The sequence below is a fragment of the Triticum dicoccoides genome, chromosome 5A (genome assembly GCF_002162155.2).
Source record: "Triticum dicoccoides isolate Atlit2015 ecotype Zavitan chromosome 5A, WEW_v2.0, whole genome shotgun sequence".
Taxonomy (NCBI): Eukaryota; Viridiplantae; Streptophyta; class Magnoliopsida; order Poales; family Poaceae; genus Triticum; species Triticum dicoccoides.
In genome coordinates, this window is record NC_041388.1 from 404,288,370 (window position 1) to 404,314,460 (window position 26,091).

The following is a 26,091-nucleotide window of genomic DNA, read 5'->3' on the forward strand; positions in this document are numbered from 1 at the left end:
ACCAAGATGAGCCAGTAAGCTAGTTGGATGAAAGTAGTGGCCAAGTTGCTCAAACCTCCCTCGGCATGAGGCCACTATTTGATGATAAACCTACAAGCAAAGTTCAGATTGTCCGTGCTGCCTCTTATGTACTCGAAAGTTTACTCGTGCAAGCATTAATTTTAGCAAGAAGTACCTCCGACTGAACAACATTTACCAGTCTGTACCCTAGGTAATTAAAGTTCGTCCATGGATGATATTGGCTGTGATCTCAATCATTTGGATGCATAAACATACTGAACATGTGTATATCTGAATCTTTTTATGAATTATCTATGAATATTGTTGCGTGATCTATCAATCATTTGGATGCATAGACATGATGAACTTGTGTATATATGAATTTTTTGAGTTGTTGATTATGAATGTTGGCTATGAATATGTATGTGTCCTATGAACTTGAGTTTGATACGAATGTTTACCTTTTCTATTGTACTCGTGTGTGAACTTGTTATTATGCCTACTGTGGGATTTGCGACGTGTGGGTGTCAACGACACACCTTCTTCCTGAGAAGAAATGCACCTGCTTTGTTAGGGTAGCAACGGTGCATTAGCTCTTTTTAATCTTTTTGCTCCGTATTCCCCTCCCCCGCTCAACTCCCGCTGTAATGTTTTCGGCCTCAAAACAAATATAGTACTGCGTTGTTTTGGGGGCTTGATGAAAAATCGAGTGCTGGTTTCTGTAGGTTGGCCCGCCCAACAACTGGGCTGCTGGTCCACCACAGACTGGGAGGCTAAAAATACAAGTTGTATGGTGCACAGGCAAGTAAAAAACGCTATTGAGAGCCATCCACGAAAGAGAAAAATCACTCCTAATGTGCTTCTTCAGTCGCGCTGTCGGCCCCCTCTTTAATCCAGTTCACTCGGGGATCTAGCTAGTATCATTTTTTTCCAGAGGGCGAACAAGTATCAGCTAGGCCTAGGTTTTCTTTTTTAACATGCGTAGCCCATGACATACGGAGATAGTGGTTTTTCAACTTATTTTTTGAGGTCCATACCGGCCTATGGGCTTTTTCTTAAAGATCGGCACCCCAATGTATTTTTCTTAATAAAACGCATATCTCTGTTCTATTTATCTATAAATAAGAATAATAATGTTGTCTCCAATTTATGTATTCCCTTCTAACCACATTATATATATTTATATTATTACTATTATCGTATATTTTATAGAGACTTATATATACATTATAAAAACATCCCACATGTTATTAACTTATAAAAATAAATGTTTAACAGAAATTGGGAAGGAAAATCCTGGTTGTTTTTGACTCACAGGCAAGGAAATCCTGGTGATTGCGTACAAAAGCTTGCGAAGAATTTAAGGACCAATGTAATAATAACATGCTCATTTTTATTTTGAGCAATAACTCGCTAATTTTTTAATTTTATATATATATAATGTGTCACTCTGATTTATTTTTTTATATTAATTGCTCCTTCTAACCTAACATTATATATAGAACGAGCCCAACAAATTCGTGTATTTCAAAAAAGTGCAAATGGGCTGGAATTTCTTAGAAAATATAAATGGGCCGCATTGACGCGAAATTATTTGTTCACCCAGGCCAGCAAATTGACAAAACATGGATTAAATATATGCCACATTTTTGCAGGCTGACATGTGGGCCGATAGGTCGAAGCCTACGTAGGGCGTTGTCAACTTGGTCAACAAATGATTATGACATCCACAGCCATTGGATTTATATCCAACGGCCAGCATGCACCTTCAATCTCTCGTCTTCTTCCTCCAGTGTCGTCGGGACCGCTGGTCCGGCCTCCGGCGGCTAGCGGCTCTGCTTAGCACGCATCGCTGCAAAGTGTTACCCCACCGCCAGGCAGGCTATCCCTCCACCCCTCCACACCTCCTGTTATTCTCCACAGACTGCAGCCCCACGCTGCACCAGAACCAGTTATAACCCTTCTCCTCGTCTCAATCTGCGACTCCACTGCCGCGTCTTCCCATCTCCGGGTCGTTCCCGTCCGGGGCCTCACCGTCGTCCACCGCCTCATTGTGCTTGATGCGGGGTGGTCAACAAACAAGAGTCATTAGAATAGGACTGTACATGGAGAGCCTAACGGCTGGAACCCACGAGGTCCATGGTCGCATGCAAGGAAAGTTCCTCCTTATTAAGGTGAAAAAATGTTTCCTCCCCCTGACAGCTGGGACCCACCGGTTGTATCTTCACACGGAAGGAAGTGCCTCCTTGTTATGCGAAAAAATTATTCCTCTTGTTGACAGCTAGGACCCATCAGATTTGATGGCTGACTTGTGGGCCTACTAAGCGGACGTGTACGCAGGGCTTTGTCAACTTAATCAACAAATGATTCTAGCAACTGGACCGTTGGATGTTAATCCAACAACCGTGCTCCTTCTTCAACCTCTGTTCTTGCTCCTGTCTCCCGTGGGCGGCACCGCGGCAGTGTTGCCGCCCACCCGAACCAGTCAAGTTTCCCGCTCCTCTCCATCTGCGACTCCACTGCCGCGTCTTCCCCATCTACGGGTCGTTCTAGTCTGGGGCCTCGTCGTCGTCCACCGGCCTTGGTGCGCTCGGCACGGTGTGGTCAACATGGTCAACAACCGAGAGTCATCGGAAGACTGTATATGAGAGGCTGACAGTGAGGACGCGCCATGCCCATGGATGCATGCATGCAACTGCATCCTTTTTACCCTGAAAAATAATATTTTCTCCCCCTGACTGCTAGGACCCACCAGCTACATCTTCGCACGCAAGGAAGTGCCTGACAGTCGGGACCCACCCGGTCAAAGCGTATGTAGTGTTGTCATTCTGGTCGCGGACGTGTACGTACATATTGGTCGATGTAGAGGCGCGCACGTGTGGTAGTAGAGGCGCGCATGTGTGGTAGTAGATGCGCGCACGTAGCATGTACACGTACGTACAGCGGCCAGGGTGCAAGAAATTAATACAGCCACATATGTACATACGGGCGGGGTCTCAAACACCTACTCGCACATATGTACGGCCAGCGCTCGTGTACATGGCTGTGGCTGGGTCGAAACGGAGAAACTGCGTCGTCGTCGTGTTCATGGGGAGGCAATGGAACGCGTCGTGTTCATCGGGAGGCAACGGAATGCGTGCTATTCATCAGGAGCCAACCGGCTTGGATGGAACAAGCGATGGAAACGAGGCCTGGTGTACCGCAGAATGGAGGAAACGACCTTGTGTTCGATCGGCCACGGTGGAAACGGGATCCTGTTCATCGGGAGGGGTCTGGCGTACCGCAAAACGGAGTAAACGGACCTCCTATGATCGAAACGAGGTCCTATTGATCGAGAGGGGTGTGGCATACCGCAAAACGGAGGAAACAGACTTGTGTTGGAGCGCTACGGTCGAAACAGGGGTCCTGTTCATCGGGAGGGGTGTGGTGTACCGCAAAACGGGACTCCACGGGATATTGTTCATCTCCACCGTCGACCTCCTCCAGCCTCCACGGGCTATTGTTCATCCACCGTCGACCTCCTCCAGCCTCCACCTGCGACTGTTCATCCATGGGCTCCTGTTCATCCAGCCTCCACCATGCGCTCCTCCACCGGCTACTGTTCAACCAGCCCTCTCCACGGGGTCCTGTTCAACCACCCCTCCATGGGCTACTGTTCAACCAGCCCTCTACCGGCTACTATTCAACCAGCCCTCCACCGGCTACTGTTCAACCAGCCCTCCACGGGGTCCTGTTCATTCAGCCCTCCACGGGGTCCTGTTCAACCATCGGCTCGATCGATCGGGGTACTGTTCATCCAGCGGCAACGGCCTCTACTACCACGGGTTCCTGTTCATCGGACCCCCACCGGGAACTGTTCATCCAAACCCCCTAACAATGCTCACTGTTCATCCAGAGGCAGCATCGATCGGCTTCAGTTAACAACAGTAGCGAAGGAATCACTCGGGTTCTGTTAACAGCAAGGGATCGATCGATCGCTCGGGTTCAATGTAACGCGTAGCCTGCAGTGCAATCGCTCGGGTTCAGTTAGAGCCCAACGCATTGCTCGGGTTCAGTTAGAGCCCAACGCCTCGCACCCACGCGCGTACGTGTACGAGAGAAACACGCATCGCTCGGCCCCACCCACCCATCGCTTCTACCATGGTTTTTTCCATCATGGACGGCCCAAAGAATGTCATGCAGCTGCGTCTCCGCCCCACCCAGGACGAAAAGCCCATTTTTTGTCATGATTTTTTGTCGTAGAAGTAGGACTCCACCACATCTATAATGATACCGGGTTTTGTCACAATTATCGTCATATGAAGTGTCATAAGTATGACAGGAAAAATTTCGTTCGGCCCAAAATGTCACGGATGTGTCTTTTTTTGTAGTGTACGTACCCAGTACCTCTAGAACACTTCCGGTGTCCGAATACTATCGTCCTATATATAAATCTTTACCTCTTGGCCATTTCGAGACTCCTTGTCATGTCCGCGATCTCATCCGGGACTCAGAACAACATCCGGTCACCAAATCACATAACTCATATAATACAAAATCGTCATCGAACGTTAATCGTGCAGACCCTAAGGGTTCGAGAACTACGTAGACATGATCGAGACACCTCTCCGATCAATAACCAACAACGAAACCTGGATGCTCATATTGGTTCCTACATGTTCTATGAATATCTTTATCGGTCAAACCGTAATGATACCATATGTTATTCCCTTTATCATCGGTATGTTACTTGCCCAAGATTCGATCGTCAGTATCTTCATACCTAGTTCAATCTTGTGCCGGCAAGTCTCTTTACTCACTCCATAATGCATCATCCCGTAACTAACTCATTAGTCACATTTCTTGCAAGGCTTATTATGATGTGCATTACCGAGAGGGCCCAGAGATACCTCTTCGATACTCGGAGTGACAAATCCTAATCTCGATCTGAAGGAAATATGCCCTAGAGGCAGTAATAAAGTTATTATTTATTTCCTTATTTCATGATAAATGTTTATTATGCATGCTAGAATTGTATTAACCGGAAACATAATACATGTGTGAATACATACACAAACGGAGTGTCACTAGTATGCCTCTACTTGACTAGCTCGTTGAATCAAAGTTGGTTAAGTTTCCTAGCCATAGACATGAGTTGTCATTTGATTAACGGGATCACATCATTAGAGAATGATGTGATTAACTTGACCCATTCCGTTAGCTTAGCACTTGATCACTTAGTATGTTGCTATTGCTTTCTTCATGACTTATACATGTTCCTATGACTATGAGATTATGCAACTCCCGTTTACCGGAGGAACACTTTGTGTGCTACCAAACGTCACAACGTAACTGGGTGATTATAAAGGTGCTCTACAGGTGTCTCTGAAGGTACTTGTTGAGTTGGCGTATTTCGAGATTAGGATTTGTCACTCTGATTGTCGGAGAGGTATCTCTGGGCCCACTCGGTAATGCACATCACAATAAGCCTTGCAAGCATTATAACTAATGAGTTAGTTGCGGGATGATGTATTACGGAACGAGTAAAGAGACTTGGCGGTAACGAGAATGAACTAGGTATTGAGATACCGACTATCAAATCTCGGGCTAGTAACATACCGATGACAAAGGGAACAACGTATGTTGTTATGCGGTTCGACCGATAAAGATCTTCGTAGAATATGTAGGAGCCAATATGGGCATCCAGGTTCCGCTATTGGTTATTGACCAGAGAAGTGTCTCGGTCATGTCTACATAGTTCTCGAACTCGTAGGGTCCGCACGCTTAATGTTCGTTGACGATTATAGTATTTATGAGTTATGTATGTTGGTAACCGAATGTTGTTCGGAGTTCCGATTAAGATCACGGACATGACGAGGAACTCCGGAATGGTTCGGAGATAAAGTTTGATATATGGTATAATAGTGTTTGGTCTCCGGAAGGGTTCCGGAATTCACCGGAAGGGGTTCTGGATGTTTCCCGAAATGTTTGGGTACGAGAACACTTTATTTGGGCCAAAGGGGAAAGCCCACAAGGTTTTTGGAAAGCGCAAAAGGAAGTTTTGCAGAGTCCATGGGCCAGACGCCAGGGTCCCGGGCGTCTGGCACTGGAGTCCGAGAAGGACTCTTGCCTTTCGGGTGAAACCGACTTTGTGGAGGCTTTTACTCCAAGTTTCGACCCCAAGGCTCAACATATAAATAGAGGGGTAGGGCTAGCACCCAAGACACATCAAGAAACACCAGGCCGTGTGCCGGCAACCCCGTCCCCTCTAGTTTATCCTCCATCATAGTTTTCGTAGTGCTTAGGCGAAGCCCTGCGAAGATTGTTCTTCACCAACACCGTCACCACGCCGTCGTGCTGCCGGAACTCATCTACTACTTCGCCCCTCTTGCTGGATCAAGAAGGCGAGGACGTCATCGAGCTGAACGTGTGCAGAACTCGGAGGTGTCGTGCGTTCGGTACTTGGATCGTTCGGATCATGAAGACGTACGACTACATCAACCGTGTTGTGCTAACGCTTCCGCTTTCGGTCTACGAGGGTACGTAGACATACTCTCCCCTCTCATTGCTATGCATCACCATGATCTTGCGTGTGCGTAGGAAATTTTTGAAATTACTACATTCCCTAATAGTGGCATCCGAGCCTTGTTTTATGCATAGATTTTATATGCACGAGTAGAACACAAGTGAGTTGTGCGCGATACAAGTCATACTGCTTACCAGCATGTCATACTTCCAATCGGCGGTATTGTTGGATGAAGCGGCCCGGACCGACATTACGCGTACGCTTACGCGAGACTGGTTCTATCGACGTGCTTTGCACACCGGTGGCTGGCGGGTGTCAGTTTCTCCAACTTTAGTTGAACCGAGTGTGGCTACGCCCGGTCCTTGAGAAGGTTAAAACATCACTAACTTGACGAACTATCGTTGTGGTTTTGATGCGTAGGTAAGAACGGTTCTTGCTCAGCCTGTAGCAGCCATGTAAAACTTGCAACAACAAAGTAGAGGACGTCTAACTTGTTTTTACAGGGCATGTTGTGATGTGATATGGTCAAGACATGATGCTATATTTTATTGTATGAGATGATCATGTTTTGTAACCGAGTTATCGGCAACTGGCAGGAGCCGTATGGTTGTCACTTTATTGTATGCAATGCAATGGCCTTGTAATGCTTTACTTTATCACTAAGCAGTAGCGACAGTCGTAGAAGCAAAAGTTGGCGAGACGACAAGGATGCTATGATGGAGATCAAGGTGTCACGCCGGTGACGCTGGTGATCATGACGGTGCTTCGGAGATGGAGATCACAAGCAGAAGATGATGATGGCCATATCATATCACTTATATTGATCGCATGTGATGTTTATCTTTTATGCATCTTATTTTGCTTAGATCGACGGTAGCACTATAAGATGATCTCTCACTAAATTTTAAGGTAAAAGTGTTCTCCCTGAGTATGCACCATTGCCAAAGTTCGTCATGCCGAGACACCACGTGATGATTGGTGTGATAAGCTCTACGTTCATCTACAACGGGTGCAAGCCAGCTTTGGACACGCAGAATACTCAGGTTAAACTTGACGAGCCTAGCATATGCAGATATGGCCTCGGAACACTAGAGACCGAAAGGTCGAGCGTGAATCATATAGAAGATATGATCAACATATTGATGTTCACCATTGAAAACTACTCCATCTCACATGATGATCGGACATGGTTTAGTTGCTATGAATCATGTGATCACTTAGATGATTAGAGGGATGTCTATCTAAGTGGGTGTTCTTTAATAATTTGATTAATTGAACTTTAATTTATCATGAACTTAGTCCTGGTAGTATTAGCATATCTATGTTGTAGATCAATAGCTCGCGATGTAGCTCCCCGTTTTTTTGATATGTTCCTAGAGAAAAACTATGTTGAAAGATGATAGTAGCAATGATGCGGACTTGGTCCGTGATCTGAGGACTTTCCTCATTGCTGCACAGAAGAATTATGTCCTTGATGCAACGCTAGGTGACAGACCTATTACAGGAGTAGATGCAGACATTATGAATGTTTGACAAGCTCAGTATGATGACTACTTGATAGTTTAGTGCACCATGCTTTACGTCTTACAACCGGGACTTCAAAGACGTTTTGAACGCCATGGAGCATATAAGATGTTCCATGAGTTGAAATTGGTATTTTATACTCATGCCCGTGTCAAGAGGTATGAGACCTTTGACAATACTTTGCCTACAAATGGAGGAGAATAGCTCAACCAGTGAGCATGTGCTCAGATTGTCTCGGTACTACAATTGCTTGAATCAAGTGGGAGTTAATCTTCCAGATGAGATAGTAATTGACAAAGTTCTCTAGTCACTATCACCAAGTTACTAGAACTTTGTGATGAACTATAATATGCAAGGGATAACGAAAACAATTCCCAAGCTCTTCGTGATGCTAAAATCGGCGAAGGTAGAAATCAAGAAAAGCATCAAGTATTGATGGTTTACAAGACCACTAGTTTCAAGAAAAGGGCAAAGGGAAGAAGGGGAACTTCAAGAAGAACGGCAAGCAAGTTGCTGCTCAAGTGAAGAAGCCCAAGTCTGGACCTAAACATGAGACTAAGTGCTTCTACTGCAAAAGGACTAGTCACTGGAAGTGGAACTGCCCCAAGTATTTGGCGGATAAGAAGGATGGCAAAATGAACAAAGGTATATTTGATATACATGTTATTGATGTGTACTTTACTAGTGTTTATAGCAACCCTCAGTATTTGATACTGGTTCAGTTGCTATGATTAGTAACCCAAAACATGAGTTGAAGAATGAACAAAGACTAGCTAAGGGAGAAGTGACTATGTGTGTTGGAAGTGGTTCCAAGATTGATATGATCATCATCGCACACTCCCTATACTTTCGGGATTAGTGTTGAACCTAAATAAATGTTATTTGGTGTTTGCGTTGAGCATGAATATGATTTTATCATGTTTATTGCAATATGGTTATTCATTTAAATTTAGAGAATAATTGTTGTTCTGTTTACATGAATAAAACCTTTGATGGTCATACACCCAATGAAAATAGTTTGTTGGATCTCGATCATAGTGATACACATATTCATAATATTGAAGCCAAAATATGCTAAATTAATAATGATAGTGCAACTTGTTTGTGGCACTGTCGTTTAGGTCATATTGGTGTAAAGCGCATGAAGAAAATCCATGATGATGGGCTTTTGGAATCACTTGATTATGAATCAGTTGATGCTTGTGAACCATGCCTCATGGGCAAAGATGACTAAGACTCTGTTCTCCAGAACAATGGAGCGAGCAACTGACTTATTGGATATAATACATACTGATGTATGAGGTCCGATGAGTGTTGAGGCTCGCGGCGGGTGTCATTATTTTCTGACCTTCACAGATGATTTGAGCAGATATGGGTATATCTACTTGAAGAAACATAAGTCTGAAATATTTGAAAAGTTCAAAGAATTTCAGAGTGAAGTGGAAAATCATCATAACAAGAAAATAAAGTTTCTACGATCTGATCACTGAGACGAATATTTGAGTTACGAGTTTGGTCTTCAATTAAAACAATGTGGAACAGTTTCACAAACTCATGCCACCTGGAACACCACAGCATAATGGTGTGTCTGAACGTCATAACCGTACTTTATTTGATATAGTGCAATCTATGATGTCTCTTACCGATTTACCACTATCGTTTTGGGGTTATGCATTAGAGACAACTGCATTGACATTAAAAAGGACACCATATAAATCCGTTGAGACGACACCGTATGAACTGTGGTTTAGCAAGAAACCTAAGCTATCGTTTCTTAAAAGTTGGGGTTCTGATGCTTATGTGAAAAAGTTTGAGCCTGATAAGCACAAACCTAAATCGGAAAAGTCTATCTTCATAGGATACCCAAAAGAAACTGTTGGGTACACCTTCTATCACAGATCTGAAAGGCAATATCTTTATTGCTAAAGAGTGGATCCTTTCTAGAGAGGAAGTTTCTCTCGAAACAAGTGAGTGGGAGGAAAGTAGAACTTGATGAGGTAACTATACCCGCTCCCTTATTAGAAAGTAGTTCATCACAGAAATTTGTTCCTGTGACTCCTACGCCAATTAGTGAGGAAGCTAATGATGCTGATCATGTAACTTCAGATCAAGTTACTACCGAACCTTGTAGGTCAACCAGAGTAAGATCCGCACCAGAGTGGTACGGTAATCCTGTTCTGGAGGTCATGTTACTTGACCATGACGAACCTACGAACTATGAGGAAGCGATGATGAGCCCAGATTCCGCGAAATGGTTTGAGGCCATGAAATCTGAGATGGGATCCATGTATGAGAACAAAGTGTGGACTTTGGTTGACTTGCCCGATGATCGGCAAGCCATAGAAAATAAATGGATCTTCAAGAGGAAGACGGACGCTGATAGTAGTGTTACTATATACAAAGCTAGACTTGTCGGAAAAAGGTTTTGACAAAGTTCAAGGTGTTGACTACGATGAGATTTTCTCACTCGTATCGATGCTTAAAGTATGTCCGAATCATGTTAGCAATTGCCGCATTTTATGAAATCTGGCGAATGGATAACAAAACTGCAATCCTTAATGGATTTATTAAAAAAAAGAGTTGTATATGATGCAACCAGAAGGTTTTTGTCAATCCTAAAGGTGCTAACAAAATGTGCAAGCTCCAGCGATCCATCCGTGGACTGGTGCAAGCATCTCGGAGTTGGAATATACGCTTTGATGAGTTGATTAAAGCATATAGTTTTATACAGACTTGCGGTGAAGCCTGTATTTACAAGAAAGTGAGTGGGAGCACTACAGCCTTTCTGATAAATATATGTAAATGACATATTGTTGATCAAAAATGATGTAGAATTTTCTGGAAAGCATAAAGGAGTATTTGAAAGGGGTTCTTCAAAGAAATACCTCGGTGAAGCTGCTTACATGTTGAGCATCAAGATCTATAAAGATAGATCAAGACGCTTGATAAAGATTTTCAATGGGTATGTACTTTGACAAGATTTTGAATTAGTTCAAAATGAAACAGTCAAAGAAAGAGTTCTTGCCTATGTTGCAAGGTGTGAAATTGAGTAAGACTCAAAGCCCGACCACGGCAGAAGATAGAAAGAGAATGAAAATCATTCCCTGTGCCTCAGCCATAGGTTCTATAAAGTACAACATGCTGTGTACCAGATCTATTGTATACCCTACACTGTGTTTAGCAAGGGAGTACAATATTGATCTAGGAATAGATCACTGGACAGCGGTCAAAATTATCCTTAGTGAAATAAGGATATGTTTCTCGATTATGGAGGTGAGAAAAGGTTCATCATAAAGGGTTACATCAATGGAAGTTTTGACACTGATCTAGATGACTCTAAGTCTCAATTTGGATACATATTGAAAGTGGGAGCAATTAGCTAGAGTAGCTTCGTGTAGAGCATTGTTGACATAGAGATTTGCAAAATACATACGGATCTGAATGTGGCAGACCCGTTGACTAAACTTCTCTTACAAGCAAAACATGATCACACCTTAGTACTCTTTGGGTGTTAATCACATAGCGATGTGAACTGGATTATTGACTCTAGTAAACCCTTTGGGTGTTGGTCACATGATGATGCGAACTATGGGTGTTAATCACATGGTGATGTGAACTATTGATGTTAAATCACATGGCGATGTGATCTAGATTATTGACTCTAGTGCAAGTGGGAGACTGAAGGAAATATGCCCTAGAGGCAATAATAAAGTTATTATTTATTTCCTTATTTCATGATAAATGTTTATTATTCATGCTAGAATTGTATTAACCGGAAACATAATACATGTGTGAATACATAGACAAATAGAGTGTCACTAGTATGCCTCTACTTGACTAGCTCGTTGAATCAAAGATGGTTAAGTTTCCTAGCCATAGACATGAGTTGTCATTTGATTAACGGGATCACGTCATTAGAGAATGATGTGATTAACTTGACCCATTCCGTTAGCTTAGCACTTGATCGTTTAGTATGTTGCTATTACTTTCTTCATGACTTATACATGTTCCTATGACTATGAGATTATGCAACTCCCATTTACCGGAGGAACACTTTGCGTGCTACCAAACGTCACAATGTAACTGGGTGATTATAAAGGAGCTCTACAGGTGTCTCCGAAGGTACTTGTTGAGTTGGCGTATTTTGAGATTAGGATTTGTCACTCCGATTGTCGGAGAGGTATCTCTGGGCCCACTCGGTAATGCACATCAGTATAAGCCTTGCAAGCATTGTAACTAATGAGTTAGTTGTGGGATGATGTATTACGGTACGAGTAAAGAGACTTGCTGGTAACAAGATTGAACTAGGTATTGAGATACCAATGATCGAATCTCGGGCAAGTAACATACCGATGACAAAGGGAACAACATATGTTGTTATGTGGTTCGACCAATAAAGATCTTCGTAGAATATGTAGGAGTTAATATGGGCATCCAGGTTCCGCTATTGGTTATTGACCAGAGAAGTGTCTCGGTCATGTCTACATAGTTCTCGAACCCGTAGGGTCCGCACGCTTAACGTTCGTTGACGATATAGTATTTATGAGTTATGTATGTTGGTAACCGAATGTTGTTCGGAGTTCCAGATAGGATCACAGACATGACGAGGAACTCCGGAATGGTCCAGAGATAAAGTTTGATATATGGTATAATAGTGTTTGGTCTCCGGAAGGGTTCCGGAATTCACCGGAAGGGGTTCTGGATGTTTCCCAAAATGTTTGGGTACGAGAACACTTTATTTGGGCCAAAGGGGAAAGCCCACAAGGTTTTTGGAAAGCGCAAAAGGAAGTTTTGTAGAGTCCATGGGCCAGACGCTAGGGTCCCTGGCGTCTGGGTCCAGACGCTGGGAATCCTGGCGTCTGGCCCTGGAGTCCGAGAAGGACTCTTGCCTTTCGGGTGAAACCGACTTTGTGGAGGCTTTTACTCCAAGTTTCGATCCCAAGGCTCAACATATAAATAGAGGAGTAGGGCTAGCACCCAAGACACATCAAGAAACACCAAGTCGTGTGCCGGCAACCCTGTCCCCTCTAGTTTATCCTCCGTCATAGTTTTCGTAGTGCTTAGGCGAAGCCCTGCGAAGATTGTTCTTCACCAACACCATCACCATGCCGTCGTGCTGCCAGAACTCGTCTACTACTTCGCCCCTCTTGCTGGATCAAGAAGGCGAGGATGTCATCGAGATGAACATGTGCAAAACTCGGAGGTACCGTGCGTTCGGTACTTGGATCAGTCGGATCGTGAAGACGTACGACTACATCAACCGCGTTGTGCTAACACTTCTGCTTTTGGTCTACGAGGGTACATAGACATACTCTCCCCTCTCGTTGCTATGCATCACCATGATCTTGCGTGTGCGTAGGAAATTTTTGAAATTACTATGTTCCCCAACACGATCTATGCCAACCCAACAAACACCTTCGGAGATACCTGTAGAGCATCTTTATAATCACCCAGTTACGTTGTGACGTTTGATAGCACACAAGGTGTTCCTCCGGTATTCAGGAGTTGCATAATCTCATAGTTAGAGGAATATGTATAAGTCATGAAGAAAGCAATAGCAATAAAACTTAACGATCATTATGCTAAGCTAACGGATGGGTCTTGTCCATCACATCATTCTCCTAATGATGTGATCCCGTTCATCAAATGACAACACATGTCTATGGTCAGGAAACTTAACCATCTTTGATTAACGAGCTAGTCAAGTAGAGGCATACTAGGGACACCTTGTTTTGTCTATGTATCCACACATGTATCAAGTTTCCGGTTAATACAATTCTAGCATGAATAATAAACATTTATCATGATATAAGGAAATATAAATAACAACTCTATTATTGCCTCTAGGGCATATTTCCAACTGCATGGAGACCGCTGACGCCCAGGAGTAGTTAGGAGGTCCCAGGTAGGAGACCTTGCCTCTTCGATCGTTGTTGTTTTTGTGCTTTCCTTCTTAAGGCAGTCTTGTTTAATTTATGTATGTACTCAGATATTGTTGCTTCTGCTGACTCTTGTGTATCGAGCTATGTATTTGAGCCAGCGAGGCCCCTGGCTTGTATTATTTTAATTTGTGTCTAGAGTTGTGTTGTGATATCTTCCCGTGAGTCCTTGATCTTAATCATACACATTTGCGTGTATGATTAGTGTACGATTGAATCGGGGGCTTCACAATGTCCTCATAGACAACTTTTCTCTTCGCGTCCCAGACTACCCATAGAGTGATGGCCATCCGAGTGAACCGGTCCGGATTAAGAGCTTCATTGAGTGCAAACAACCAATCACGTGGATCATCGTTGACATGTTGACACATTTTCTGGACCAGCTCTTCTTCCGAGAGCACCCATACGCAGCGGGCCATGGTGCAGTCGATCATCGTGTGTCTCCAAGAGTCCAGAGCTCCGCAAAGCATGCAAGCCACCGAGTCCGCCATATGTCTTTGCTCGAGCACGTCGGCTGTTGGAATAGAGCTTCCTACAAGTCTCTACAAAAAGAATTTGACCTTGGGTGGTAACTTTACCTTCCATAATGATGACCACGAGTTCCTCTCTTGTTCAGATCCTGAAGATCCCTCCACTTCATCAATCCAAGATTCTCTCAAAAGTTTAGTGTTTATGATCATCCTGTAAGCTGACCTTACCGAAAAGCCACCCCTCTTCTCCCTGCTCCATGCCCAAAAATCATTGATATTTCTAGTGCAAAGGGGAATGCTCAAGACTGCCTCAACGTCTATTGGGAGGAAAACTGGTCGGATTAGTGCTTCGTCCCATGTGGCAGTCGTAGTGGAGATTAGTTGAGACACCAAAATCAGCGGGTTCGAAACCCTCGACGTGATGGCTCTCATCATGCCCTATATCGGTAGCCAGTTATGCTACCAGATATCTGTTGTATGTCCATTCTCAATCCTACGTATAATACCTTGTCTTAGCATATCCCGTCCGTCAAGCACTGCCCTCCAAATCTGGGACGGTCTCCCGCCTAGCTCAGCTTCCAATAGTGTGGACTCCGGAAAGTATGCAACCTTCAAAATTCTTGCGCTCGGAGAATTAGGCTCGGTCAATACTCTCCAGGCCTGTCTGGCAAGCAAAGCAAGATTAAAAATTTCCGTATCGCGAAAACTCAGACCGCGCAAGTGTTTTGGCCTAGTCATGATCCCAAGCCACCCCGCTAGGCTTCCTCTTGCCCGCTTTGCTTCTCCACCAGAACCGACGGATGATGGAAGTGATGTTCTCACATAGGCCCCGCGGAAGCCTGAAGCAAGCCATAAAAAAATAGGCAGGGCGTAATAAAGCTCTCACATAGGGCCCGGGAACCTTTCTTTCGTCCTAGCTCAGCTGGTGACGGCGTAATAAAGCTTCGCGAATTGTCTAGAAAAACTATGTCGTTCCGGACAGTCTATTTTATGCTTAGATTTTTTACGAGTTTTTATTAATGTCAAATAGTTATCGCTAGATGGTCCACGAATCTGATTGTAATTTTTATTATCTTTAATGTTCTTTGTACTATGCGATTGAAGTTGAGTTTCTCACAAAAAAAGTTTCAAAGATTACTGACTTTTTTCTGAATTGCTAATTTTTCCATGAAAATTGTTTATGAGGTTAATCTACAACCAGCTGTATCCTGGTATTTTCCACATCGTTCTATGTTCCTTCTTCTTTTTTTTAATTGTTTGGATTGCTTACCATGTGTGTGACCTGGTTTTCTATTCCCCTTCTCAACCTCACCCTGGAGCCTCACGGCCAAAAAGAAAAAAAGAAAAGACTCATCGTCGACCCGGGCATACCCGAGCCCTGGTAGGTTTGGCTCTCCTCCCTCGGGCGGCGGCGGCGGCGGCGGCGGCTGAATCTCCTGCCACCGGAGTCCCTTCTCTTTACCGGCCGGTGGATTGGCTCCACCCTCCCTCCCAAATCCCCCGCCCCCGATCTTCCTCCTCCTCCGCGCCCTACATCGCCCCCGGCGCCTGAGCACACGGACGCCGTCCTCCTCCTCGCCTACGACGCCGCCGCCCCCTACCTCCTTCCTCCAACGCCGCCTACCGCCCTGCTTCACTTCCGACACCGCTGGCCCGCCCTGCTTCGCCTCCGAATCCAAGGTAGCGCCATCACCATCTTTTCCTAGTTATGCTATTGATCTAGCGGGTTTCCCTCGAGTGAATTTTGGAAGTTCCTGGGGTGACCTCTAATTCTTAAGGAACCGTAATATCAAATATATATACTGCTTGGTATAGAACTTCAAAAGGCAGCTCAAAATTTCATCTGAAGCTTGTTATTTGATAGAAATGTTGTTTCTGAACATTGCTTACGCTAGTGGAATATACCACATTTTGGCAGTGCCTTTTCTTTCTTGATGATGAAAATCTGTGTTACATGGATGGTAGGTAGTACTCCCTCCGTCCCAAAATAAGTTTTTAGACTATCAGGAGGGCAAAAACGCCCCCCCGGTTCCATTTTTCAGTCCCAAAGCAAGTATTATTCTGCTTTGTCTAGCAATTGTTTTGTGATGAAGTGGTTAGAGTTAACTGCATGTTTTTCTCTGTTTATTTGTTTCTCTGAGGCCCCTTTTTTACTTGTCCAGTATAGGGTCAGTGGCCCAGCTTCTGCAAATGCTTCAAGGCAGCGGCATCTCCAACCAGAAGACCTTGTATGAAGTTCTATCTGTGCCTGAAGATGCTACATATGACGAGATACGTGCAGCATACAAGTGTGCTGCTTTAAACACACATCCTGACAAAGCACAGGCGACTCTCGAACCATCTGTGTCTACCGGCGAGCAACATGGTTTTTTCAGTGTACAGAAGGCATGGGAAACCCTACGCTACCCCAAATGTCGAGCAGAGTATGATAAACAACTACAATCGTCCAGACAGAGCCTTGATGTCATCGCAACCGATATCGAAATCGAGGATATGATCGTTGAAAGCTCTGGCGATGGCGTTGAGCTATTGTACGCCTGTAGATGCGGCGATTATTTTTCGATCACAGCCTGCGAACTTGGTGAAATGGGAATTTCGGTGAGTGAAGATGGGGAAATAGAAGCGCAGGCACCTGATTCTTTACCAACGTCTGTTGTTCTGGGCTGTGGCTCATGTTCTCTTAAAACAAGGCTGATTATAAATAAAGCTTGATTCGTTGTACTGATTTGAACACCTTCTACCCTGCTCTTTTGAAGCACCTCCGATCATGGTCGACATAGCGTGTACTGCTGGCTCTGTACCTGAGCTCCTGATGGTTGTATTGAGATGATGATGTTTTTGACCATTGTGCTCAGCTAACCGCCTTTGTCGATTCAAGTCGCTGTGGGTTGTTATCTGTACGTCTCATTCCGTTAATTTTGCTTATTATTGGCTATGACTTGATGCTCCCTCACCTGTCGCTGGTTCTGATGTTCACATGTACGACAGCTGAGGTGAATGCTTGCTGCTCATTTCTTTGACTTGGATGATTTCTCCTGTCAATTGCACTGACGAAACAACAACAAAGAGCAGGTCCTAATTTGTTGTGTCTTTTGCTGTAAATTACTGCAATATATTTGGCATTACTCTTTCTGCCGTGTCTGGTCTATACTGCTAAGCATGGGCGGCATCTTACACAGAACGGTCTCGTTTTGTATGATGTTGCCAAGGGATGATCTATCAGCATATGTTTATTAGTAAAACCTAATCCGCCGTTAACGGCAAGTCACTCACCTGTAACATGACTATGTGCGTGTACCCGGTCACACTTGTCATCTTTTTTTTATTTGGACCGTAGTGTACGTTGTATTTTGTTGCGTATACAGCTCAACCTGTCTCTTCACACCGATCCATTTGTTACCACACGAACCTAAGCTAAGGTCCTGTTTGGTTCCAAATAAGTCATCAACTTATAAGTCGAAAATTGAAAAAAGTAATTTATTTTACCAAACAGGTCCAACTTATAAGTCATAAGTTGCTCCACCTCAACTTAAAACTTATAAGTCACCCCCTTTTACATGGGTCCCATCATCTTTACATAAAAAAACAAGATGGAAAGATGTGGTCAGATAATTTATAAGTCAAGTAAAAATCAAACGGGCGATTTATAAATCAGGTGACTTATAAATCAGGTGATTTATTGGAACCAAACATGCCCTAAGCATTTCGTTTTCACGACCGCATTCCCACCGCACCTGCACCTGCATCTGCGTGCGCCGGCATGGATGGCAAAAGACATCTCTACCCGCGCATGGCATGGCATGCACCTTGGGCTTTGATTCGCACCACGGCCCTGTCCCGAAAGCTACATCAAACCACCACCAGCAATGTTGTCTTGCATCTTCTTCTTTATTCGATCCTTCCGAAGAGAGCATTTTTGCTTCCGAATCATTTCCCGCTATGATCTTGCACGACAAGATTGCCTGCAAGCTCACTGCTTCCTTGTTTGCGGCTGCGGTGCTCCCGGCCACGTAGCCAACGCGATCTTCGCTTATTTGAACCTTGCGTCGATTAAACTTTGTACTGGTCGTGGTTGTGCTGCTTACGCCTTGACGATCAAACTTCCGTCCTTGTTGGGTCGAAGCACACGGACCAGTACACTTTCCAGCTCAGAACAAGGCGGCTGTGACGTAGCCTTGAACCCAAAGGATCACACACGAGCTCTACGCACTAGTACGATACAATACAACCACAATCGAGAGCCACCTCTGTTCCGTCCAAGTTGCGGGGCACTTGTCATTTGTCATGCGCGTCCACTTCAACCCCTCGTCACCTCATGAAAAACCCATTCGCGCCGGTCGCAGCGACAACAAGATCGCTCCCCCATTTATACGCACACCCGAGATCACATACTACATCGCGTGTCGTGAGCGTTGCACTAGCAGCTTGATCGATCCTCTGCGTGCAGTTAGCAATGCCTTGCCTGGCGCACGAGCACCATCCCAGGCTCCCCGCCGCTAACCACTGCAGCAGGTCCCTCTCCTGCCTCGTCAGGGAGGCCTACGCGCTCTGCCATGGCCCCTGCCTCGGCATCCCCGCCGCCGGGTGGAGCTCCGGCGACGACGACAGCGAGGAGGACGACCGCGCCATGCTCGACACGAAAGAGGTAGCGTCAGAGCGTGCTCTGTTCTTGACCCATTCATGTGAGCACGGCACATCCGTGTAACTACTGTATTATTATTGCATTCAGGTGATACTGAACGAGATGAGAAAGCGGGAGATGAGGAAGCGGCCGTCGAGCTGCGGCGTGGGCTCTGTCGGGCGCCTTCGCGTGGTCCTTCACTCCGCTCCACCCGAGAAGCGTTCGCGGGAAGGCCTCGAGTAGTGAGAAGTGCGTCGCCGTGGAGGAGGAAGAGAAGTCGGCGGCGAGTGACGGGGACAACGAGAGCGAGGCGTTCTTCTCGGTGAAGAGCTTCTTCACGCGCAGCACGAGCAGGGCAGCGACCGTGGCGTCGTCGACGGACATGGACCCGCCTGCGGCGTGGGAGGGCTTACGGGGCTGCGAGGGGTGGCCGTTCGGGCTGTGCCGCCGCTGCCCAGCACGCCGGCCGACTCGTGGCAATGGCGCAAGCGGAGCAGCAGCAGCAGCAACCTCGCCGTCAGGCCTGACCACAGCCCGGCTCCGGCTTACAGCTTAAAGATCACTACCGGTTAATAGTTAATCGGCGCCGCCATTACAGAAACAAGAACCTCCATTGCCAAGAATGAAACCCCCAAACTGCTGGTATACAACGGCTGCATCCGGACAGCACAGCTACAATGAACAGAAAATAAACAAATAAAAGGGCGTGAAAAGAACTGGAAAAAGCTTTCAGATCAGCCGCCGCCCGGCGTCGGCGCCGGCGTCGTCGCGGCGGCCGAAGAGGAGGGCGGCAAAGCTGGCGGCGGCGCAGACGGCGGCGACGGCGTTGCCCTCGCAGAGCAGCACGCGGAGCGCGAGCCGCGCGATGTCGGCCGTGGCGCGGCGCGCCTCGGCGACCAGCGACCGCCGGGGCTTGCCCGCGAACGCCAGCAGCACGAGCACGGTGATCCAGGTCACCAGCATGGCGGGCGCGGCGACGGCCAGCGCGGCGCCCATGGAGAGCAGGCCGAAGACGGCGCCGTACATGACGGATGCGTAGAGCGCGGCGGGCCACGCGGCCGGGTGCGCCGCCGAGCCCGCGGCCGCGGCGTAGTACCAGGCGCGCACGGACGCCAGCAGGCTCCAGGAGGAGGAGAGCAGCGCGGCGTAGACGGCGAGGAAGAGCGCCGCCCAGGTGCGGCGCCTGCTCATGGCTCGGAGCAGGAGGGAGGTCCAGGGGGGCCACGACGGCGGGCCCGGCTCGGCGGCCTCCTGATCCGCCATAGACGGGGCTCGGCTGCTTGGTTGCTGGATTCCAAGGTGGTAATTTTGGGGGCGGGGGGTTCTGGCTGCGGCTGCGGGCGGGCGGTGGTGCTCTGGTTTACCTTGGTTGCTTTGCTGCTGGGTGAAGGCACGGCAGGGATGCCCGAGTGCCGAATCGACTCTTGCTTTCCGAAAGGGGCTCATCCCCTTTGTCCTCTTTTTTATTTTTCATTCTAGATTAGAGTAGACTAGAGAGTGGAAAGTGCTGGGAGTTGGGCTGATTCAGGCCAGCTCGACGTGCGTCGGCGTCGGCGTCGGGCTGAGGCCAGCTGGTCCGGCACGGAAGCCTCCCGCCGGCGACAACGCACGCACGGCAGACGGCGCACAGTAAGAGCGTCCACGGCCACGAACAGCGCCGATGGCCTCCCGTTTGGCCTGTCGGACAACCACACATCTCTCAAATGTGGTTCAACACAAAGCAAAATAAGTCGCAGCTTAACAATCCGAGCATGTCAAAATAAATTTCAAGTTCGAGCTTGACGGGTCACTCGCTGACCGGGCACCATCCATGTCGCCTGCTCCGTAGCCATCCTTGCGTCCTGCTCTGTCTGCACCCTTGTCGTCTCCTCTACCTGCATCCTTGCCTCCACTTCCGCTGCTGCCATGGATGGGGTTCGGGAGGCCGAGCGCCGCGGGGGGAGGGGGGTGAACACTGCTCCTCGAGGTTCACAACCACTCCCTGCGACGCCGCTTCCCTCTCTGCCGCCTCCATTAGTGTCTAATAGTGATCTTAGTCTCGTACGAATAAAACTACTTTCGTGACCGTAGTTTCGTATGAATAAAGTTTGTGTCATCACAAATCTTGGTTTTCCGATCCGATGAGGTGATGTTTGTGTGTCAAGTAATTTTTTGTTGGTTTGATTATTTCTGAAGTTGGAATTTGATATCAACACCATGGTGAGAACTTTGTGATTTAACAATGTGCAATTAGGGCAACTCCAACGTGGCCCATTAAATGGACACCATCAAATGTCTGTGGACACGTCCAGACGTGTTCACGGATAGGAATGGGGCAGCAACCGTCCAATTGGATGCACCAAATGCCCGCTCCCATTTTCTTTATATCCGCACTATTGAAAACAATCAAAGATAAACAACACAAATTTTAAGCAAGTGAAAGATAAATATTCTAATGCAACAATAAAGATAAAAATATTACAATCCAAACATAAAGTTTTTGAGTGAAGTTCAACTTTGAATTCGTCCTAGCCGGACGCATGTACTAATTGTCCGTATGAAACGCCCAAAGGTGATCAACCAGATCATTCTGCAACTGCTCATGAGTTCCTCAATGTCAAATCTGATGATGCATTTGGATAAAATCCTTAGTTGTCTCTAGATTCTACTCTGAAAGATAGTTAGAATCAGCCACGTTTTGAAAATCCAGACCATGGCAAACTCCATCACCCTCATCCTCCACAAATATTGTGTGCATGATCATACAAGCTATCATCACCTCCCTGAATGCCTCTGTGTCACATAGTTTAGCGGGTCCGCAAACAATTGTAAAGCGGGCTTGAAACACTTCAAATGTCTTCTCGGCATCCTTTTTAGCAGATTCTTGTTTTTGGTCAAAGTGACATCTTTTGTTACCCCTTGGTTCGAAGATAGTGTTGACGAAAGTCACCCACGGAGGATAGGTACCATAACAAAGATAGCACCCCATGTTGTACTCATTAGTTTTCAGTGTATGCAATCTGCTAATCTTAGCATACCCGGAAACCCTCTTGCTTCTGCAATTGCCATGAGCCTTGCCGTGTCTACAAGAGTTGCTTCTCTCAAGTATTCTGGCCCAAACAACTCCACCGCTGCAGTAGCAAATTTGACAATGGCTTCAAGTCATGTACTTTCATGCATCTGGAGCTACTCATGCCACGAATTTGCGATTGTGCCATGCGCAAGCACCCTCATTGCAGCGGTGCACTTCTAATAAACAGAGACCCGGTGGTTATAATGGCATCCTTCTTTATGGTCAAATAATCATCATAGCCCAGGTACCATGGTAGAGGCGATCAAGCACTTTGTCGCCGCATCCGAAAATTGCAATGGAAATAAGGCTCGAATAGTGCAAAGTAGTCGTCAACCAACATCAAATGGCCACATGACCTACGCCGGTTCAACACTCGATGCCCTTTGCGTGTGTGAAGTGAACAATTGATGTGTTTAATGGTGCAGCTGCTATTTAAAATCATGGTAATTAATTCATCCAAACTTTAGTGATGCAACTGACTTCTAAAATTATTATAGTTTTTCTTTGTAAGGACTAAAATTATTATAGTTAACTCGTCAAAATTACAGTTAGGTGCCTCAAAGAGGGCAAGTGCAAAACTGTATATATACAAGAGATAACAACGGGTAAGCACTGGATATGAGAAGTGTGAAGCGTCATAAAATATTAGAAAATTAGTCAAAGAAACTATAGTTAACCTGATGGTGAGATAAAAATCTATAATATTGATTCCAACCAATAGCAATTGTTGTATCAGAACATGTTGCATGGGCAGGAAGCCTGATTCTTAGGTCCAGATATTCCCACACCAGCCAATAGATGGACATATACATTGGAATATCACAAATTGGCATGTGAAAGTACCAAATTAAGGGGGTGTGATGAAGTGATTTGCCAGTTATTTAGCGAATCTGCAATAAACAGACGAAAATGTTATGCTTCTAGGCTATGTGTGTGCAAAATATTCTGATAAAGAAACATTTTGAGGAAATGATGGAAGCATGAACAAGGGGATGGAATACAGGCAGAGGCACCAACATAGTCGAGACCTTAGGCGTGATAGAGGGGGTGAAGCGGCATACCCCTACAATTTCGCAGAGAGTTTAGACGCACATAGAAAAAAGAGAGAGGAAGCGGAGAGCGTGAGGGCAGTCTTCGACGGGTGCAACCATCAGCCAAGGCAACATCGTGAAGATACGAAGAATCTGCAGCAAGAATCATGGAGAAGTGATTCAAGGATTGAGAAGTTGTACCAAAGGACATATTTAGACAGACCTAGACGCACATCGAGAAGCATTAACGTGCGGGGAATGAGCGGGCGCTGGGCTATGCCATGTGGGCAGCAGGGGATGGCGATGGCATTGCCTTTTCGTTTGCTTCCTTGCTGCCCCACCACTTGTTGTTTCCTTCGAGTCGAAGAAAGAGAGAAGAAGGAAGAGGTCCTAGATACACCTGCCCCGTCTCAACCGAGAAAATTGGACATTTGCCACTTTAAAGATTGGGCTTCGCAAAAATACCACTCTCAAGATGGCCTTCTCAAATATGCCACCCAGCTCATGGACATCTTGATTACTATGCCATTTCCCCCGTTTTCCTGTTTTTTCTTTAGTTTTTTCATTTATCTGCGCTTGAAAGGACCAAAGTGCCCTTGTCTCTCCTAACCTTATCTGGTTTGTGCGTGGCTCGATTGGGTCGCCCATGGGATGCTCCGATGCTGTCCGATTGCTCGCTGCTGTAAGCCTGTAACTCGGCCACGCCTGCGCGTGCCGCCGAAGCTCGTTCTTGCCGGTCACCCACGCCACGCCTAATCGCAGCTGTACCTCGCCCTCACCTGCTCGCCACCATGCGTTAGATATTCTCTTAATACTGTTCCACAACAACTCATAATTATTCTTTATCTTATACGACTGCTCGCACCAGGCCAAGCTCACGTGCAGAGTGCTTAAACTGGATGCATAATCTAGATATATCTACTTGCAGTTGCAGATATACACGGTATAGTTTTGTAAATTAAGATCATGCGAACAAAGAAAGAGAAAGGCTTAGCAAAATACAGTGCAGAGGACTGGGTTCCATGCTGTCGTTGCCGCACCATGGTGCGTGGCGTCCCCGTCCAGGCGATTGGCGCCAGCGACGTCCATGGATAGGCAGCGCGGAGACGCCCAGGGATCGGCAGCCCGGCGGCGTCAAGGATATCAACAGCGGCGACGTCCAGGCAATCAGCGGTGGCGCCGTGTAAGACAATAAGTTTTGGGGAACCAGCACAACCCTCTAGGGGTGGCTTATCTCATTATATATAATGGTTGTGTTACAATATGTACCATATACGTACATAGGTACAGAAGCTATACATAGTCTAACACCCTCCCTCAATCTTAGCCACTTTCTAAAGAACTGAGAAGGGTAAGATTGCGCCTACAAGCCTCAAACTGTGGCAGCGGTAAAGGCTTAGTGAAGATGTCTGCAAGTTGATCCTTAGGTGAGATAAACTTGATCTGGAGTTGCTTCTGTGATACACGTTCCCGTACAAAGTGATAGTCAACTTCAATGTGTTTCATTCGGGCATGAAATACTGGATTTGCAGAAAGGTATGTAGCACCGATGTTATCACACCAAAGAATAGGAGGCTGTGGTTGAGACAAACCCAACTCCTGAAGCAAAGACTGCACCCAAATAATCTCTGCAGTAGCATTAGCCACAGCCTTGTACTCAGCTTCAGTATTGCTACGTGACACAGTAGCCTGTTTCCGAGCACTCCAGGCGATCAAATTAGAGCCAAAGAATACTGCATAACCCCCCGTGGATCGCCTGTCATCTGGGCTACCAGCCCAATCTGCATCAGAGAAGGCCGAAAGGACCCGAGAGGAAGTCGGCCGAATATGCATACCAAATGTCAGGGTGAACTGAACATAACAAAGAATGCGTTTAACAGCAGCCCAATGAGTATCTCTGGGAGCCTGAAGATACTGACAAACCCTGTTAACAGCATAAGAGATATCTGGTCTCGTGATCGTCAAGTACTGAAGTCCACCAACAATGCTCCTGTACTCTGTGGCATCCGCAGGAGACAAAAGCTCACCATCAACAGCTGTTATCTTGTCGGTAGACGACATGGGTGTGGTGGTCGGTTTGCACTTCAGCATGCCAGCTCTCTGTAACAACTTCAAGGAGTACTTCTTCTGCGTAAGGACAAGACCAGTAGCACGAGAAGTGACCTCAACTCCAAGAAAGTAGTGAAGCTTCCCAAGATCTTTGACCGCAAAATCAGCACCAAGAGAGCAGACAAGAGCATCAGCAGCATACTGAGAAGAGCTGACAAGGATAATATCATCGACATATACCAAAAGATACATAGTGACTTCTGGCTTCTGTAGAAGAAATAACGAAGTGTCAGCAGTAGACGGCACAAACCCATGAGCACGAAGGGCAGAGGCAAGGCGGGCATGCCAGGCACGAGGAGCTTGCTTCAAACCATATAGTGCTTTGGAAAGACGACAGATATAGTCAGGACGATCAGGATCAGAGAAACCAGGCGGCTGTTTTATATAAACCTCTTCCTCCAAAAATCCATGTAGAAAAGCATTCTGCACATCAAGTTGACGAAGTGACCAACCACGAGAAACAGCAATGGAGAGAAGAAGCCGAATAGTGGTAGGCTTGACGACAGGACTGAAGGTGTCCTCATAGTCAAGACCATGACGCTGCCGAAAACCGCGAGCAACAAGTCGCGCTTTGTAACGCTCAATAGATCCATCCGAATGCTTCTTCACTTTGAATACCCATTTTGAGTCAATAACATTTACCCGTGGTGGTGGAGGAACGAGAGTCCATGTCTTGTTATGAAGAAGAGCATGAAACTCCTGCTCCATAGCCTCTCGCCAATGTGGAATGCGCAGGGCAGCCTGATATGAGCGAGGCTCAGAAGATGGATCCGCAACAGCAGCAGCCAAACAAGCAGCCAACCAAGCAACCGTACCATCCTTACGTTCCTTAGGTTTGAA

The 26,091-nt window shown here is 46.2% G+C and overlaps 2 protein-coding genes and 1 pseudogene across 2 annotated transcripts; 2 read left to right on the forward strand and 1 right to left on the reverse strand.

Moving 5' to 3' along the window:
• Positions 1 to 15,770: 15,770 nt before the first annotated feature.
• LOC119301847 (DPH4 homolog) lies at positions 15,771 to 17,215 on the forward strand. The gene is made up of 2 exons (XM_037578819.1): positions 15,771 to 16,118; positions 16,601 to 17,215. Exon 2 carries the CDS (start codon positions 16,629 to 16,631, stop codon positions 17,148 to 17,150), a length of 522 nt encoding a protein of 173 aa, XP_037434716.1. The 5' UTR covers positions 15,771 to 16,118; positions 16,601 to 16,628; the 3' UTR covers positions 17,151 to 17,215.
• Positions 17,216 to 18,859: 1,644 nt separating this feature from the next.
• LOC119301845 lies at positions 18,860 to 19,662 on the forward strand (annotated as a pseudogene).
• A 10-nt stretch (positions 19,663 to 19,672) lies between these two features.
• LOC119301846 lies at positions 19,673 to 20,501 on the reverse strand. Its single transcript, XM_037578818.1, has one exon. The coding sequence runs from the start codon at positions 20,320 to 20,322 to the stop codon at positions 19,789 to 19,791; it is 534 nt and encodes a 177-aa protein (XP_037434715.1). The 5' UTR covers positions 20,323 to 20,501; the 3' UTR covers positions 19,673 to 19,788.
• Between the last annotated feature and the right edge of the window lie 5,590 nt (positions 20,502 to 26,091).